Below are 19,172 nucleotides of genomic sequence, written 5' to 3'. Positions count from 1 at the left end.
AAGCAAAAGGCACATTACAAGACTGCTTTTGAAGAGCCTTGATTCCACCCATGAGAGTTTAACCACAGTTAAAAATAAAGCCACAGTTTTATTTCTGAGTCTGCCTTCTCAGTATTTCATTTATATCCATTTATAAAGTCGTAGTGTATGTGGGCAATTTATATTTCACTCATCCATATTTAGTTTCAACCATAATTTGTGACTATCCCAGTCTTAAAACTGATTCACATTGTTCACACTGGTTGCACCCAAGAAAACTTACCAACAGGAAAGAGAACTGACATTTGTGGTGGTAGAAGTATTACATATGTTAACTTATTTAATTCTTACAGTAATTCAGCCAGGGATTTTATAAGGGAAGGAAATAATGCAAGGTGGTAGAACTGGGTTTATAAACCTAGTGTATCTGTCTCTGAAGACAATACTCTTTTTTCTCTTTGCACTGAAATACCTTGAAGATGTGAGAGGATTGTAGAATTTTAGTCTACATATTTGATTCAGTTCAGTTCAGTTCAGTCGCTCAGTCGTGTCTGACTCTTTGCGACCCCATAAACTGCAGCACGCCAGGCCTCCCTGTCCATCACCAACTCCCGGAGTTCACTCAGACTCATGTCCATTGAGTCGGTGATGCCATCCAGCCATCTCATCCTCTGTTGTCCCCTTCTCCTCCTGCCCCCAATCCCTCCCAGCATCAGAGTCTTTTCCAATGAGTCAACTCTTTGCATGAGGTGGCCAAAGTACTGGAGTTTCAGCTTTAGCATCATTTCTTCCAAAGAACACCCAGGGCTGATCTCCTTTAGAATGGACTGGTTGGATCTCCTTGCAGTCCAAGGGACTCTCAAGAGTCTTTTCCAACACCACAGCTCAAAAGCATCAATTCTTTGGCGCTCAGCTTTCTTCACAGTCCAACTCTCACATCCATACATGACCACTGGAAAAACCATGGCCTTGACTAGACGGACCTTTGTTGGCAAAGTAATGTCTCTGCTTTTGAATATGCTATCTAGGTTGGTCATAACTTTCCTTCCAAGGAGTAAGCGTCTTTTAATTTCATGGCTGCAATCACCATCTGCAGTGATTAGATTTTTAAAAAATTAAACCTGAAAGAAAAAAGTCTTAATCCTGGATAGTGGTCTTGTTGTGTTTGAATTGATGAACAAAAGTCAAGTTTAACTAAGTAGCACTCAGAAAAATCCCTGTGCAGGGACTTTGGGAAACTGGAGGTGGTTCCTTGGCCAGGGAATGTTTAGCTTCTCCGACAAAGGTACTGGATTAGTAGGTATGGGATTAGTTGATCTTTCAACTCCCTTTCAGGGGGAGGCATAAATTAGGAGTACGGAATTAACAGATATAAACTAGTATCCATAAAATAGATAAGCAACATGTATTTACTGTAACGCACAGGCAATTACACACAATATCTTGAAATAACCTATCATGGAATATAATCTGTAAACAACAACTACCCCTTATCACTATGCTATATACCGGAAACTAACACATTATTGTAAATCACCTATACTTCATAATAAATAGACGCCTTTCCAGTTCCCAAATCCTTTGACTTTAAAAACCTCCAGTGGGGCGCGGGATTCTGGATTCGGGGGATGTCTACAGGACCACCAAGGGTGTCAAATTTAGAGTGAAGAAGAAATTCTGAATTCATGGCCCCTAGGAGATCATGTTGGAGAAGGCAATGGCACCCCACTCCAGTACTCTTGCCTGGAAAATCCCATGGACGGAGGAGCCTGGTGGGCTGCAGTCCATGGGGTCGCTAAGAGTCGGACACGACTGAGCAACTTCCCTTTCACTTTTCACTTTCATGCATTGGAGAAGGAAATGGCAACCCACTCCAGTGTTCTTGCCTGGAGAATCCCAGGGACCGGGGAGCCTGGTGGGCTGCCGTCTATGGGGTCGCACAGAGTCGGACACGACTGAAGCGACTTAGCAGCTGCAGCAGCAGCAGCAGGAGATCATGTGGAGAAGGAAATGGCAACCCACTCCAGTGCTCTTGCCTGGAGAATCCCAGGGACGGGGGAGCCTGGTGGGCTGCCGTCTATGGGGTTGCACAGAGTCGGACACAATTGAAGTGACTTAGCAGCAGCAGGAGATCATGTAGGTTAGCGCTACATAGCCTACTACTTACCACACTGGTGGCCCACACTTTGGGCTTTTAACGCCGGAGCGCAGCAGGAAGCCCTCGACTTTAGAGGGAATCCAGTCTCCACCACTAAATTCTAAACTTCTCAAATTTCTTCTCCGAGCCTATTATCTTCCACAGGACTACAACTCCCAGCAGGCCACTCCCAGGATTCTAGCGTTGTGGCAGCCAGTAGAAAGGAAAGGGAATCCTCAGGAACCAATCCTGAAGAGGTAGGGCGGATCCTTTCCGGGTTCCGGTTCCGGCTCCGCCCCCCGGCTCAGAGAGGCGGTACTGTTCCTGACCGCGAGACGCTGGAGCTAGGTGGGTTGGGGTCGGGCCCGAGGTTGCCGTGGGGAGGTGCTAGTGGCTTCGCGGGGGAACTCTCAGCTTAGTCCCTTTCCTCTCACCGGGCAGCTGGGGCTGTGGCTTTGTTCCTCGGACCCCCTGGGGAACAAACGGGGCCCTGTGGCCTCTCGTCCCAACTCCTGGAGCCCCTTCCCGCCTGCATGGCCAGCGTCTGGCTCCAAGCCCCTGCCTTCCCGCCCTTCTGTTGGCCTTTGAGTACCCAGTTCCGCTGCCACTGACCATATCTTTGGGGTCAGCTTCTCCTTCTCTCTCACCCCTCCGGCCCCACGCCCGCCCGGCAGCTCTGAACTTGGCTCCTGTAGACCGCTCCAACCTCAGACTCCGCCCGTCTGCACACAACCTAGCTTCTTGAGTCGGGTTCCCAACCCTAACCAGTCTCTCCTCGGACCCTCTGACTGTTTTGGTCCTCTTCTCTCTCTGACTCCTTATCCACCACCCCCACCTCCCCGTTCAGTTCGCAGTTCTTTCACACATTTCCCCTGATATTTCCAAGCTCCCCTCTTTCCTTCCTCCCTGCAAGTCTTGACATGACCCTAAAGGCTCCTCAGACCACTTTCCAGCTTTGTCCCTTCCATCTAACCCAGGCTCTTGGCCTTCAGCATCTCTAATCACAAGCCCCATCTTCTTGGCTCTAACTTGTTAGATCTGGCTCCTTTTGCACACCGTCTCAGTCCCTTCCACCTGTGGTCCTCCCTGTACCTCTGAACCTCCTGGGAAGACAAACCCCATGAGTCCCTTTCTCCCCAATCTCTGAAATGTGATATGGAAATGCTTCTTTACCTGGCACTGTCTTCTTAGTAGATGGTGGGTTCCCCATCTGTGTCAGTTCCAGTCTTGCTCATCCATCCTGCAAGTCCTGACTCAAAGACTACCTTTTCCATGAAGCTGCTTATCCCTGAACTCTTCAGGGAGATATGCTTGTGTCATCAGAACTCCCACGGGACTGTATTTATTACTGGTGTAGCGCTTAAAAGCACTGGCTTTGGAGCAATGGGCATGGCTCCCAGTTCTGCCACTCATTTGGTGTGTGCCCTTGGGCGAATTACAAGTTTCCTGCTTCGCCTGGAACTTAACCTTCTACACTTACATGACAGTTTCTGGAGTTGGTGGCCCATGACGCTGCACTGTACCATAAAGTCTTTTAGGGTGGTGACTCTAGTCTTAAATCTTCTTATTCAACTCAGCATTCAGCTCTGGGAAGAGTCAGGGCTTGGTATATTGTGAATTCTCAGTATAGTGGGATTGGTTATGAGTGGAGGCCGTGTAGCTCATTGCATAGAGAGAGATATTGGAGCCGTAGGTGGGATGGGAAGGAGTAGGAGGTAAATTAAGATCATATCCATTCACTCATACTTAAAAAATTTTGAGCACCAGGCCTTGTGCTGGAGACATTACTAAAATGACCAGTCCCTGCCCACAAATTGCTAATAAACTAATACTGGGAACAAACATGTAAACAGATAATTGCAAAACACCGTAAAAGCCAGTACAAAATTCTGTGAGTGCATAAAGGAGGAAGTGGGCAGGAATTAAGAGATTGCTAAGGAATCGTGGGTGAGAATAGACACAGGTAAGCATAAAATGGGTTGTGGAGACAGACCTGGTCTTCACTCAGTTTATTCAGTAAATATTTATTAAGGATCTATTGTGTATGACTGCCACTGCTCTAGGAGTTTGGTTTACATTAATGAATAAGGCAAAGAACCTGGCCCTAATGGGACTTATGTTTTGCAAGGGGAGGCTTATACTAAATAATAGACACAAAGAACAGATCATTAGAAGGTGAGAAATGCTATGGGGCAAGGGGGAACTGAGTGTGGGGGAAGGGGTTATAATTTTTATTTTTAACTTTTAGTTTTGGAGGGGTTGTAATTTTTTAAAGGGATGGTCAGAAGATAGTGACTAAGTATCAAGGAATAGTTTCTGGTTTTTTTTTTTTTTTTTTTTAAACATTACTTACCTAGATTATTGAAAAAAGAAACACTCTTAACAGAGATTGGTAGATTATAGTTTGCTTTCTTTTGTTTGAAATAAAGTTTTGTTAGGATACAGCCACACCCAAGCATTTACGGATTTTCTACGCCTGCTTTTATGATACAATGGCAGAGTTGAGTAGTTGCAACAGAGATCCTATGACCCCAAATATTTACTAAATATATACTCCCTGGTCCTTTACAGAAAAAGTTTACTGACCATCCCCCCACCCCACTCCTTAAAGGTTTAATGTACTGTCCATATTTCACATTTTAGATTATATATACTGTACCATTTTTTTAATTGAATTTTTAACAAGATCATATAAGGAATCTTTTTCATTCTTGCCTTCTTTACAGGGCTAGCATATAGTGTCTTCAGCAGTTAATCGCAGCTGTCATGTACTGAATGACTAGTACATGCCACACTTCACACTGAGCATATGATAGGCATTTCCTCTAACAGTCCTGCTGTGTCAGTTGGTCTCACAGTTTCAGTGATACAGGAGTTGAGGCTCAGAGTGGTTGAGTAATTTGCAGAGTTGTAAAGACAGTATATGTCACCATTGAGATCCAGCCCTAAATGTAGTTGGTGTCCCTTCCATTATTGTTTGTTGTTGTTTTCCACAAAGGATGCAGAATTACCAATCTTTCATTCCCTGTTGTCAGTGTCCCGTCATAGCCCGGGCTTGCCTCCCACATCCCCTTGTTCATGTCACTCTGCGGTATTTCCACCAGTCCATTCTGCCTTTTGAAATGCCATTATTTCCTCAAGGTTCCGAGGAAATACCACTCTCCTCTTGTCAGTATTTCTCTCCCTCACTTGCCGTCCGTGTCTGTAGGAACTCTAAAGGAGTCTGAGTGGCTTAGCGAGCATCTACTGACATATGCACAAATAGGCCCCGTGCTGGGGACTGTGTGGGGGGCAGTGGGGCAGAGGGGGCAGTGTGTGCCTGTGAGACTGTGTGGTGTGAGTGTGTAGCTGCGTGTGTGTATGGTGTGTGGTGGTGTAGCCATGTATATGGTTCTTTGTATGGGAGGGCTGTGTATGGTGTGTGTGATTGGTACGTGTGTGGCTGTGTAGGTGTGATTGCATGATATGCACGTGTGTTGTAAGAGTGTGTGTGTATGGTGAGTATGACTGTGTGTGTGGTGTGAGACTGTGTGTGTAGGCACTGTTCTGTGGGGTGTGTGAGTGGAAGTGGGCACTGCCCAGGCAGAACAGACACAGTCCAGGCTCTGCAGTGGATCTTGGAGGACCCAGATGTTACCCTTTATTTGTTAGACTATGGTGAGATGTGGCGAAGGGAAGGGTGGCAGAACACTTCAGAGGATTCAGAGCTCGGCCTTGTAAGTGAGTAGGAGAGCCTCAGGAATTAGAGGTTCTGTTATTTTCAGTTTGAAAGCAGGCAGATAGAGGGATACTTGTAAGGAAGATTTTTCCAGATAAGATTAAACAGAATGGGAATTTCAGTTAACTTAGGCAGAAAAATCAAATTCACCCCCTAATGGAAGGTCCTGTACTTGCAGGTGAATTACAGTCTAGACTTATGGTTTAGTGTGGTAGTAAGATAAGTGGCATTATGCAAATTTCACAGATAACATCTTTTGGGGGTGGACAAAGCTGGGGGCCTTCCTTTTGCTGTGGTGGGTAACTTTACATATCTGTGGAGGTTTGTCACTTGGAAGTTAGTAAAGGCATTCTTCCAAGTATTCCAATTAATGGAATGAAATGGTTCTTTCTATAGGGATCATGTACCGGGACAGAATCAACCCAGGATAGAAGATTCGCTGGGGGCTGGCCTGACCCATGGAATAAAGGTGTTGGCCATTTGTGTTCATTCTCAGGGTTCAGAGATGGGCAGTGAGAAGGAGCAGAGCCCAGAACAGCACCTACCCGAGGAAGGGGAACGGGGTAATAAGCCCTGGAGAGTGGATGACTCCAAGGTACCGGATGGGGAAAAAGAGCCTGGGCAAGCAAACCCGTCGGAGACGCCACAAGGGCCCAGTCTAGAAGAGCCCACGCAGGAAGTCGCTGTCTCTGCTGCAGAGCCGGAGGACCTCTCTGCTCATCGGAGGCCCGAGGTGGATGAGAAGCCCTTTGTATGTGTCCAGTGTGGCAAAACCTTCAACAACACCTCCAACCTGAGGACGCACCAGCGCATCCACACGGGCGAGAAGCCTTACCAGTGTTCCGAGTGCGGTAAGAGCTTCTCCAGAAGCTCCAACCGGATCCGGCACGAGCGCATCCACCTGGAGGAGAAGCACTACAAGTGCCCCAACTGCGAGCAGAGCTTCCGGCGGCACGCGGACCTCACCACGCACCAGCAGGACCACCTGGGCCGGCGGCCCTTCCGCTGCGACCTCTGTGGCAAGAGCTTCGGCCAGAGCTCGGCGCTGGCGGTGCACTACCGGACCCACCTGGAGCCCGCGCCCTACATCTGCTGCGAGTGCGGGAAGAGCTTCAGCAACAGCTCCAGCTTCGGCGTGCACCACCGCACCCACACGGGCGAGCGGCCCTACGAGTGCACCGAGTGCGGGCGGACCTTCAGCGACATCTCCAACTTCGGGGCGCACCAGCGGACCCACAGGGGCGAGAAGCCCTACCGGTGCACCGCGTGCGGGAAGCATTTCTCCCGCAGCTCCAATCTCATCCGCCACCAGAAAACACACCGGGGAGAGCAGGCCGGGAGAGAGTCCAGCTGAAGAGGCCGAGGGAGCGCGGACAGAGCAAGGGGCCCCAGCCTACGTAGAAAGACCTTTAGGATCCGCTGCTGCTCCATTGACCTCAAGCCCTTCTCCCACTTTGGAGACGGGTTTTCTGCTGCCTCTGAAGCCAGGATCTCCAGGAAGTCAGAGAAGGGACTCTGAGTAAAAATCTTTACATTTTTCCAGGCCAGTTTCTTGTGGTAGATAGTCAGAGGACTCCATCTTAGTTTCATCTCCTTGGGGTGAAAGAGAAATAGGGTAGGTTTAGTACTTGCTTATATCATTAGGGTGACCTTCTCCTGGCCTTTAAGGAAGTGCCTGTGAGATAAGCATCGCTGTCTGGACGGTCTCTGTATTGTGTATGGACTGCTTGAGCTTAGGGCGCACTGCAGGGGTCCACTAATTCCACCCACTGTGCCTCAGCTGGACAGGGAGGAAGTGGCTTCCCAGGCCTGGAGAAGAGGTCTCAGGTCCTACTTTAGGAATGAAAGGGAAACCCTCAAGGAACCTTGATCCAGGGACCTTCACATTCCCTCATGTTTGTGACTTGTCACCCCCAGCCCAGGGTGCATCTGTTTCTCCAGGATTAGCAGTAAAACCCTTTAATGAAAAGGACCTGTGTACTTATTTGGGGGCATCAAAGAGGTGGAGAGATGGTCACACGGCCCCCAGTCTGGAAGGGAGCTGAATTTCAAGAAAGAACAGGTGACTGCTCTGAAAAGCAAAAGGAAGCAGCCGACTGAGGTCTGTGAGGAGGAAGGGGAGAGAGAGGGAAGTAATACTAATTGAGCATCTACTGTGTGCCCTCAATGCTACAGGTCACATTCCCATTCTTTACTTAGTTTTGCAGCAGCCTGCAAGGGAGTATGTGGAGGAGACAAGTGAGGAAAGGTGAAATCGCTTGCTGTGAAGTCACATGGGTATGTTGATAGAGCCAGGGTTCAGACCTGGGTCTCCCTTGTTTCTGAGCTGAGGCTCTTTGACTACATTCACCTTGTTGGCTTCTGAAGGAGGAGCCACTTAGGGAGCTGGCCTGGGACCAGGTGATTTCCTGGAAGTGGGAGCTGGCGCGTGGCCTCTTGAGACAGTCCTGGACCCTTTGCTCTGGGACGTCAGTGCCAAGCATGAGAACCTTTTCAGCTTTAGATTGATAATTGATTGACACTATTCTGTGCCTAGGAAATATGACAGGAACTTGGAATAGGGGCTGAGGGGTGGGACAAGATGAACCTAGAGAGAGTCTTTGCCCTTAGCAGCAGTTTAGTTCCTAAGGTTGGGATAGCTTGGTAGAGGTCAGGCCTGGCTTCCTGCCCTTCTGAAGGCCTGTCTCCATGTGGCAAGTTTTCAGTGTTTTCTGCATTAAAGTTTGTAGAGTTCACCCAGATTTCCTCCAACAAATAGAAAAGACCACCCTCCCCCAACCCCGCCTCTGGCCACTCTGGGGTTCTGTTCTTCCAGGGTGAGAGGCCCTCATCTGTCACCAGCTGGCAGAATGACTGGCACAGCTGATGACCTGACCTACTGCAAAGGGATCCTGCCACCCACCCAGGAAGGGATGTGCCTTTATTTTTTCTAACCATAAAACATGACTTCCAAACAATTCCCTGATATTTGTAGGGTCCTTTTCAGTTTACAAAGGACTTTTATTTCATATACATTTTCCCGCTCCTTGAAAATCTTCATACAAAGTATTTTAAACATATAGTCACCCAACTTGTATGTATATCTTGCTCCCTAATAATAGAAGTTGCCAGGGACTTCCTGGCTGTACAGTGGCTTAAGACTGCTTCCACTGCAGGGGCTGTGGGTTTGATCCTGGCTGGGGAGCCAAAATCTCACATGCCGCGTGGCCAAAAATAAAACTTAAGAAGTTGCCATCTAACACCTACTGAGTGCCAGTTATTTCTGATTTGCATGACTAATCTGCAAAGTAGCAATATCCCCATTTTGAAGATAAGGAAATTCTGAGGGGTTAAATGACCTGACTTAATGGCTGAGCTGGGATTCCAGTTAGGCCAGCTCTTCGTTTTTGCTCATTACCAAGCTAGGTCTGCTGGTGGTCTTTCAGTCTGGGGAGCTTGGTAACATTAACCTTCCAGACCCAGAGCCTTAGTGACAACTGCTGTGACTTGGAGTCTTGCCAGTAAGACCTAGGACCTGCTTTGAGCTTGCTGGCCCGTTTCATTTACCCTTTTCTAACAATTGCATAGGCTATGTTTTTGGTCTTGGTCCAGGCTATTGAGTTCTGATTAGTCCATTTATTCACTCTGATTTCTTTTTTTGCTAACTTCCTTTTCTTCATTCCTTTTTCCTCCTCCCTTTCCCTTCCCCTTCTTTCCTCCCTCCCCACTCTTCCTCTCTCTTCCTCCTAGTTACTAGGAATACTGACAGTGAAGATATGGCTTCTGTATTCTCTAGTGTGGGGTGGCTGCTAGGTTTCAACAGCAGGCAAACCTGGAAGGGTGGGGCTCCCATCAACTCCTGGCACTTGATCCTGGTGTGGTGACCACCCACGGCCTCCCTGCCCCTGGACTTCCCATCAGCCTGCATGCAATTCAGTTCCATCCACCAACATTTATGAAGCAGCTATTAACGCGTCAGGAAGCAGGGAATTCTCCCTGCCTCACCTAAGGGGGTCCTAACTGGATGCCTGAGAGGGTCTGCAGCAGGGAAGGGATGTTGTGGGTAGGTGTGGAGAAGGGAAAAGCTGAGCACGCATAGCCTATGTGCAGGCCCTCTCCCCTCAGCATTGGAGAACCTTAACCCCTGAACTCTCTATGATAGGAAAGATCTAAGGGACATCAACACAGCCATAGACAGAGCTCCTGGGTCCTGACTTCTGTTGGGATGGACAGTCACCCCTGGTCTCCTTATGCTCTGAAAGTTCTGGGTTCCTTCTGCTATGAGATCCCAGATGAAAGCAGAGGCCCACATGTAACTTGCCACCTACCATCCAGTACTCCTTGGAATCCAGGCATTTTCCCAGGCTCTAGTCCACAGAGAGACGTCATCCCATTAGGATTTGGGTAACAATACTTCTTTCCCATTCAGTCTCACAAAAACCATAATGCAGGCAAATTACAGGATTGCTTTTGATGGAGCCCAGAAGAGAGGCCTGGAACCAGCCCTACACAGGTTTGGGTACTGGGAAATGGTGATTGTAACAGCATTTACTACTGATCCTAATTTTAAGTCTTCATAGTTCTGCGAGGTAATTACTGTTTCCATTTTGCTGACAACGAAATCGAGGTTCAGTTAGATTAAGTAATTTGCCCATTTAAGGTCATGGGGCCCCTAGGTGGCTCACCTGGGATTTTAACCAACCCAGACCCGATAGTAAGGCCTTCTTAATGACATGGTAATTGAGCCTTGCTCCCTGGACCCCCACTCCCTGTCAGGTCCCACTACTCCTTAGAGTGGTCCTATCCCACCCAGAAGGATGTTCTTTCACATCTCTATCATGGTTATTTGGCTTGGCCTAGGAATTGATGTTCCTAGAGAAGATGGGGTGTACTGAGCCAAAGCCAGGCTGCTGAGGGTAAGGTCTGAACAAGAACAGGGATCAGCTGGAGCCCTGTGAGGCTCCTCCTTGTTCTCCCTCCCCCACAGGGTGTCTTCTGGGCGGTACAACATCTTGCTCTAGTCCCCATGGTGATTTGGGACCCTGGGACAACCAGGGCTTGCTCTTCCTCTTCATTGGACACTGAGAAGCTGACTGTCTTTCCCCTGCTCTGGGACACTGCCCCGGGCCTCAGCTTACTGCCCTGAGGCTCCCACCCTGGGTTTAATTTTCACCAACCCTAATGTGAGACAGCAGACCAGGGTACAACCTGCAGAGCTTCACCTGCAGAAGCAGGCCAGTGATGGGAGAGGGAGGAGCCTCCAGGAAGAGGTGAGAAATAACTACCACTTTACCCTTCAGAGTTCTTGCCTGAGACTCATGTCACAAAAGACAGATGAACAGGAGAAAAACAAGCTTATTCATGGGTATATCTCACAAACCTGAGAGACACCCAGGGAAAATGAGTGAACTCACCTAGCTGGTCTAACGTGTTCAGTTGTGCCCAACTCTGCCACCCCATGTAGCCCACCAGGCTCCTATGTCTGGGATTTCCCAGGCAAGAATACTGGAGTGGGTTGTCATTTCCTTCTCCAGGGTATCTTCCCAACCCAGGGATCGAATTCACATCTCCTGCGTTCTTTACCACTGAGCCACCTGGGAAGCCCTACGTGGCCTAAACCAGCAGTTTAAATACCATCTTTAGCCAAAGACGAAATAAAGGTGAGGGTGAGGAAGCCAGCCAGTTACGGGAGGTTGCCAGGAAGAGCAGGGTAAACAGGGTAAGGCTTGTTATGCAGATTAAGTCTCTGCCTTCCCCATCAGTAAGATTCTCTTACTATCTAGTTGTTTCTCCTAGTGCAGCGAGGGAGACAACCTCACAAATAGAGATTTCCTTTATAAGTGTAAATTTCCCTTTCAAAAAAAGTAATTCCTACTCTGTTTTTCTGAGTCATTCCTTCTGACTGTGGGCGACTGGCACTTATACCCAGAGTTCCGAGGCAGGATGATAGGTGTCATTCACAGTCATGCCCAGGGGTCTGCGGGAGCAGCCCCGGGGAGGGCCCTAACCTGGCCCGTACTGGACATTGGTCCCCAGGACTGAATAGGACAGTCCTTCCTGCTAGGAACTCAGAGGAAGGGAAACTCCCTTCTGAACAAGGTGCTGGGGGAACACAGGCAGGATGCCTAAACTCTTCACAGGAGGGGAGAAGGCTGAGAGGATTGAATCTGGTCTTGGAGAATGAGTAAGTGTTTACTAGTTAAAGAAGAGGAAGGCTATTTCTGATGGAAGGGAAGCTTTAGTGTTTTAGGGAACAGTGAAACATTTGGGGTAGTGAAGGTTGTCCTGGGTAAGAAGATGAGGTTGGTAAGGTAGCTGGGGACTGGGTCCTGAAGGGTGTTGGATGCCAGGAAAAGGAATTTCAGGTTGTGGACAGTAGAGAATTTTAAAGCCAAGAGATAACATGATCACATTCATGCCTGAGTTCCTGTGGTCTGTGCAATCCTCTGTGTCAACAAAAAACTAATCAGGCGATCTAAGAAAGAAATAGAAAATTTTATTTGAGCCGTACTGAGGATTATGACTCAGGAACAGCCTCTCAGAAAGCTCCGAGAACTGTTCCACCCATTAGAGGTCAAAGCAAAGTTATATAAATGAGACAGAGGGTTGTACGTTGTGTTATTGACAGTTTACACAATCCAGATCTGTGTGTACAAAGCAAGCAGTGGGCCATGGGTCATCATGGCCCCTTCCAAGATGAAGAAGGAAGATTATCTCCCAGGAAGTTATAACCCTTGATGAGATTAAGAAGAGACATTGTCTCTGAATGAGGTCTGGTAGTGTAGGTGCATAATACACAGTAAAGAGGGAAGGAGGAGGAGAAAAAAATTTTATTTAAAATTTTCTTGTCTTACCATAAAATGTAAATTTTATTTCATCCCTTGTTTGTCCCCATTTGCTTAATCACAGAACTAAGCACCTTCCTGAGTTCCCTAGGACGTTCTGTCATATCAGGCATTTGTACAGCTAGAATCCCTTCGAGAGACTGGGAATCTTGGGGAGGGGTCTCATCAGGGAGTGGGGCTAACTTGCTCTTCTTTCCTCCCATCACTATCCTTACTCCTCCTCTCTCAGATTGCTGTGGAAACTCCAGGTCGTTTTACTCTGTTATAAAAAAGCTGTCCAGCTCTCCTTGCTGCTGCTGCTGCTGCTAAGTCGCTTCAGTCGTGTCTGACTCTGTGCGACCCCATAGACAGCAGTCCACCAGGCTCCCCTGTCCCTGGGATTCTCCAGGCAAGAACATTGGAGTGGGTTGCAATTTCCTTCTCCATTGCGTGAAAGTGAAAAGTGAAAGTGAAGTCACTCAGTCGCGTCCGACTCGTAGTGACCCCATGGACTGCAGCCTATCAGGCTCCTCCATCCATGGGATTTTCTAGGCAAGAGTACTAGAGTGGGGTGCCATTGCCTTCTCTGGTCCAGCTCTCCTTAGCTTCCGATAATAATTTGTATACGCAAACACATCAAGGGGCTAAGCAGAACAAAGGCCTCACCGCTTAACAGTGGTACAGTTCAGCTCAGTTGTGTCCAACTCTTGGTGACAGTGGTACACCCATCCCCAAAAAGCAGTTGTAAAAAAAATCCAAACGACAAATATCCTGGAAGATTTGCAAAGCATGTGAACATGTTAAAGGTTCAAGACACTCATGTGAGCACAAGTGTTTTCCACTTCTTTCTGAGACCCCCATTAAAAGGACAGAGTAGGCATATAAACACCTAACAGAAAGAGGATGGCAGGGAGATGGGGTGGCAGGTGAAGCGATGTCAACGCCTTTCTAGAAGCGGATGACAACACATTCGTGATTCAGCAGAGTGGAGGAAGCCATGGCCCAGAAGGTAGGTGATGGACGTGACAGCCAGTCTTCCTGGCAAGACCCCACAGAGGCTCTGAGTTCATAACCAGCAAATACTGGGGACAGACATGAAAAGTGGACCTAAAAATGAGGGAGCTGGTAGGAGGTCTTTCTGTGCAGAAGCTTGTACCAGTCACCCCCTATCCCTCCACCTTCAAAGAGGAGAGTGATTGGCACTTACCTCCAGACAAGCAACACACCACACACACAGCCAAACCAAGAAGAATCATTCTATGGGAATCCAGTAAGTCCCTAGGGGAAATCTAGGGTGTTTAATGTGGTGTTGACATCTCAGAATAAAACTTTTGTTATTCTGACATTTATAAGCCTCCCACCCTTCCCCACCAGGAATCACCCAAACACTCACCCTGTAGTAATTCCTGACAGAAAACCCTACTGCCAGAAGTCCTTCATGGTCCCGCTCAGGCAAGCAGACACGGCAGCAGAGGAAACACAGCAACAGAGAAACCAACACAATTACTGAGACCGTTGGTCCGTTATTCCATAAACATACAACCAGCAGCACCAGAATGATAAAGACAGTTAAAAGCATGAGACAACACAAGCCGAGTAGGTGACTTCAGAAAACAGAAAGCTATAATGGCATAGTAGAATCATTTAAAAAAATTGATTATAGTTAATTTATAATACTATATTGGTTTCAGGTATACAACATAGTGATTTGGAATTTTTATAGCTAATACTCCATTTAAAATGATCACATTGGTTATATTCTCCATGCTGTACAATATATTCTTGTACTTCATTTTATACATAGTAGTAACTTAGTCCCCAACCCTATCTTGTCCCTCTCTCCCCCCAACTGGTGACCACTAGTCTGCTATTTCTGCTTCTGTTTGGTTATATTCATTCATTTTACTTCTTAAATTTCATATATAAGGGATAACATAAAGTATCTGATTTATTTCACTAAGCAAAATGCCTCCAGGTCCATCCATGTTATTGCAAATAGCAAAATTGCATTCTTTTCATGGCTGAGTAATATTCCATTGTGTGTGTGTGTGTGTGTGTGTGTGTGTGTGTGTATGCGTGTACACCACATTTTCTTTATTCATTCATCTGTTCAGGGACACTTGGCTTGTTTCCATATCTTGGCCATTGTAAATAATGCTGCTATGAGCATTGAGATGCATTTATCTTTTTGAATTAGTATTTTTGTCTTTTTATGGCTATATATCCAGGATGGAATTGCTGCGTCATACTGGAATCAAGATTGCCGGGAGAAATATCAGTAACCTCAGATATGCAGATGACACCACCCTTATGGCAGAAAGTGAAGAGGAACTCAAAAGCCTCTTGATGAAGGTGAAAGTGGAGAGTGAAAAAGTTGGCTTAAAGCTCAACATTCAGAAAACGAAGATCATGGCATCCGGTCCCACCACTTCATGGGAAATAGATGGGGAAACAGTGGAAACAGTGTCAGACTTTATTTTGGGGGGCTCCAAAATCACTGCAGATGGTGATTGCAGCCATGAAATTAAAAGACGCTTAGTCCTTAGAAGGAAAGTTCTGACCAACCTAGATAGCACATTGAAAAGCAGAGACATTACTTTGCCAACAAAGGTTCGTCTAGTTAAGGCTATGGTTTTTCCTGTGGTCATGTATGGATGTGAGAGTTGGACTGTGAAGAAGGCTGAGCACCGAAGAATTGATGCTTTTGAACTGTGGTGTTGGAGAAGACTCTTGAGAGTCCCTTGGACTGCAAGGAGATCCAACCAGTCCATTGTGAAGGAGATCAGCCCTGGGATTTCTTTGGAAAGAATGATGCTAAAGCTGAAACTCCAGTACTTTGACCACCTAATGGGAAGAGTTGACTCATTGGAAAAGACTCTGATGCTGGGAGGGATTGGGGGCAGGAGGAGAAGGGGACGACAGAGGATGAGATGGCTGGATGGCATCACTGACTCGATGGATGTGAGTCTGGGTGAACTCTGGGAGTTTGTGATGGACAGGGAGGCCTGGCGTGCTGTGATTCACGAGGTCACAAAGAGTCGGACACAACTGAGCGACTGATCTGATCTGATGGTAGTTCTATTTTTAGTTTTTTGAGAAACCTTATTGTTTGCCATCGTGGCAGCACTAATTACATTCCCAGCAACAGTGTACAAGTTTCCTTATTCTCCACATTCTCACCAATGTTTGTTATCTGTGGTCTTGTTGATGATAGCCATTCTGACAGGTATGAAGTGATATCGTGTGGTTTTAATTTCTTTGATGAGTAGTGGTGTTGAACATCTTTTCACATGCCTATTTCATCTGCATACCTTCTTTGGAAAAGTGTGTAAGTCTTCTGAGCATTTTGAAATTGAGTTGTTTATTGTTTTGATGTGGAGTTGTATGAACTGTTTATATACTTTGGATATTAACCCCTTTTTGGATGTTTTCTCCCATTCATTAGGTTGACTTTTCATTTTGTTGAGGTTTCCTTTGCTGTGCAAAAGCTTTTAAGTTTAATTAGGTCCCATTTGTTTATTTTTTATTTCATTTCCTTTGCCTTAGGAGATCCCCAAAAATACTGCTGTGACTTCTGCTTCTGCTTTCTTCTAGGAGTTTTTGGTTTCTGGTTATACATTTAGGTCTTTAATTTATTTTGAGTTTACTTTTCCATATAAGAAAATGTGCTAATTTCATTCTTTTACATGTTACTGTCCAGTTTTCCCAGCACCACTTATTGAAGAGAGTGCCTTTCCTGTATTGTATATCTTCACTTCCTTTGTTAGAACTTAATTGACCATAAAGGCGTGGGCTTATTTCTGGGCTCTCTGACACAATAGAATCTTTTAAAAACTCTAGAGATATCCTCAGGGAGATCTGGCAAGATACTACCTCTATAGAACAAGAAGGTTGCTAGTGGAAAGAGACCAACTGGAAAATCGGAAACAGCTTTTGGATATTAAAATTGTGTGCTAAGTTGCTTCAGTCGTGTCTGACTGTTTGCACCCCATGGACTGTAGCCTGCCAGGCTTCTGTGTCCAAGGGATTCTCCAGGCAGATACTGGAGTGGATTTCCATTTTCTCCTCCAGGGATCTTCCCAACTTGAGATCAAACCTGCGTCTCTTATGTCTCCCGCACTGGCAGGAGTTCTTTACCACTAGCGCCACCTGGGAAGCCCTTATGGATATTAAGCATATGATAGATAAAATAAGATATTCAAGAAACCACTTGGAAGATAACATCGAGAAAAGCCCCTAAAATGTAAGGCAAAAATACAGAGATAGGGAAAGAGGAAATAAGTGACACAGAAGATCAATTTCGTATGATGAAGACTGCTGACTGTTCTCCAAAATCTGTCCATCTATTTTATTTGGAGCACTTAACTAGTATTTCCCAATCTCCTTTGCCATTACGGATAATCCTCTCATTTAAGTTCTTGCCGATGGAAAATGAGCAGAAATGATACATGATGTTCCTCAGCCAAGGCACTCAGGAAAGCAGGTGTGTCTTCACATCATTTTCTTTCCCCTTTTCACCAGCTGTAACCTGCAGGAACCCAACTTTGATGGTTGCAGACTGTACAATGTCCTAGTGTGGATTTGCCAGATAAAACACAGGACACCAAGTTAAATTTTAATTTCAGATAAACAATGAATCATTTTTAGTTGGATGCACATTTCACAGCTGTTAATGAGACAGAAACACATTTTTTTTTTTTTTTTTTTTGGTACTTCAAACCACTGTGTTGTTTGGTCTCTTTATTACAGCACCCTAATCTTTCATCTTGATATTTACAGGTGAGTTTCTGCTATAATAAAACTGTGGCTCATCATACTATGTACGATGTCTTACTCTTGCCATTGGTCATTTCTCCTCCACATTTTAGCATCTCTAAAGTTAAAATACATCCGATAATTGATGCTGTTTTAGAGAAAATAAAATACCATATTATAAGAAAGAGAGGAGGCCATGATCTCAGCAAGATAGTGGAATAGGAAGTCTCAGGCATCAGTCTTAAACCGAGACGCCAACTTAACAACAACGTATGGACCAAAATACCTTTTTTGAGAACTCCAGAAACCCACAAGCAAGCACAGCTCAACTTGGGTTGTTTTTCTGGGGTTGGGATGAGAGTGGAAAGAAGAGTGGAATATGCGTGCAATGTTCTGGCTTTTCAGAGGGTTGCCCAAGGGACTAGTTTCTGCTTCCCTTGATTTGCGATACTGATGGGGAGCCAAAATACTTGGGATGCCACTGAGCACAACATACTTTGTGATCCTGCTAGGTGAGGTGGCTTCAGTTCAGTTGCTCAGTCGTGTCTGACTCTGCAACCCCATGGACTGCAGCACTCCGGGCCTCCCTGTCCATCACCAACTCCCAGAGCTTACTCAAACTCATGTCCATTGAGTCAGTGATGCCATCCAACCATCTCATCCTCTGTCGTCCCCTTCTCTTCCCACCTTCAATCTTTCCCAGCATCAGGGTCTTTTCCAATGAGTCAGTTCTTCACATTAGGTGGGCAAAGTATTGGAGTTTCAGCTTCAGCATCAGTCTTTCCAATGAACACCCAGGACTGATCTCCTTTAGGATGGACTGGTTTGATCTCCTTGCAGTCCAAGGGACTCTCAAGAGTCTTCTCCAACACCACAGTTCAAAAGCATCAATTCTTCGGCACTCAGCTTTCTTTTTAGTCTAACTCTCACATCCATACATGACTACTGGAAAAAACATAGCTTTGACTAGATGGATCTTTGTTGGCAAAGTAATGTCTCTACTTTTTAATATGCTGTTGAGGTTGGTCATAACTTTTCATCCAAGGAGCAAGTGTCTTTTAATTTCATGGCTGCAGTCACCATCTGCCGTGATCGTAGAACCAGAGAACTTTCAGTACCACAGATAGACACCAGAGGGAGCAAGAGATTGCAGAAAAGAAAACTGGAAAAGAAACCCCCATGTGCCTGTGTGCTAAGTCGCTTTAGTTGTGTCTGACTCTTTGCAACCCTAAGGACTGTAGCCTGCCAGGCTCCTCTGTATATGGGATTCTTCAGGCAAGAATACTGGATTGGCTTGCCATGGCCTTCTCCAGGGGATTTTCCTGACTCAGGGATCAACATACTTTGTGATCCTGCTTGGTGAGGTGGCTTACTGCTGTAGCACCAGTAAACGTTCAGTGGCCACAGACAGACACCAGAGGGAGCAAGAGATTATGAAAAAGAAACAAGTTGCTGCTGCTGCTGCTGCTAAGTTGCTTCAGTCATGTCCGACTCTGTGCGACCCCATTGACGGAAGCCCACCAGGCTCCCCCATCCCTGGGATTCTCCAGGCAAGAACACTGGAGAGGGATGCCATTTCCTTCTCCAATGCATGAAAGTGAAAAGTGAAAGGAAAGTCGCTCAGTCATGTCCGACTCTTAGCGACCCCATGGACTACAGCCTACCAGGCTCCTCCATCCATGGGATTTTCCAGGCAAGAGTACTGGAGTGGGGTGCCATTGCCTTCTCCGAAAGAAACAAGCAGCCCTCTCTAATTGGAAACTTTGCTACACAAGCTCGG

The 19,172-nt window shown here is 46.4% G+C and overlaps 1 protein-coding gene across 2 annotated transcripts; it reads left to right on the top strand.

The window, feature by feature from the left end:
• Positions 1 to 2,338: 2,338 nt before the first annotated feature.
• ZNF691 (zinc finger protein 691) lies at positions 2,339 to 9,073 on the top strand. 2 transcript variants are annotated; one of them, XM_019957690.2, is made up of 2 exons: positions 2,339 to 2,464; positions 6,331 to 9,073. In XM_019957690.2, the coding sequence occupies exon 2, from the start codon at positions 6,340 to 6,342 to the stop codon at positions 7,186 to 7,188; it is 849 nt and encodes a 282-aa protein (XP_019813249.2). In that variant the 5' UTR covers positions 2,339 to 2,464; positions 6,331 to 6,339; the 3' UTR covers positions 7,189 to 9,073. The 2 variants fall into 2 exon arrangements, with proteins under 2 accessions (XP_019813249.2, XP_019813248.2); XM_019957689.2 differs by having other exon boundaries at positions 2,403 to 2,464; positions 6,231 to 9,073.
• Positions 9,074 to 19,172: the final 10,099 nt, after the last annotated feature.

Source organism: Bos indicus, chromosome 3, assembly GCF_029378745.1.
Source record: "Bos indicus isolate NIAB-ARS_2022 breed Sahiwal x Tharparkar chromosome 3, NIAB-ARS_B.indTharparkar_mat_pri_1.0, whole genome shotgun sequence".
Taxonomy (NCBI): Eukaryota; Metazoa; Chordata; class Mammalia; order Artiodactyla; family Bovidae; genus Bos; species Bos indicus.
Note: the sequence above shows the minus strand (reverse complement) of the source record. Positions and strands in the feature narration are given on the sequence as shown.

What these genes read in the sequence shown, in the direction of transcription:
- ZNF691 (XM_019957690.2), top strand. Translation starts at nt 6,340, where the DNA reads ATGGGCAGTGAGAAGGAGCAGAGCCCAGAACAGCACCTACCCGAGGAA.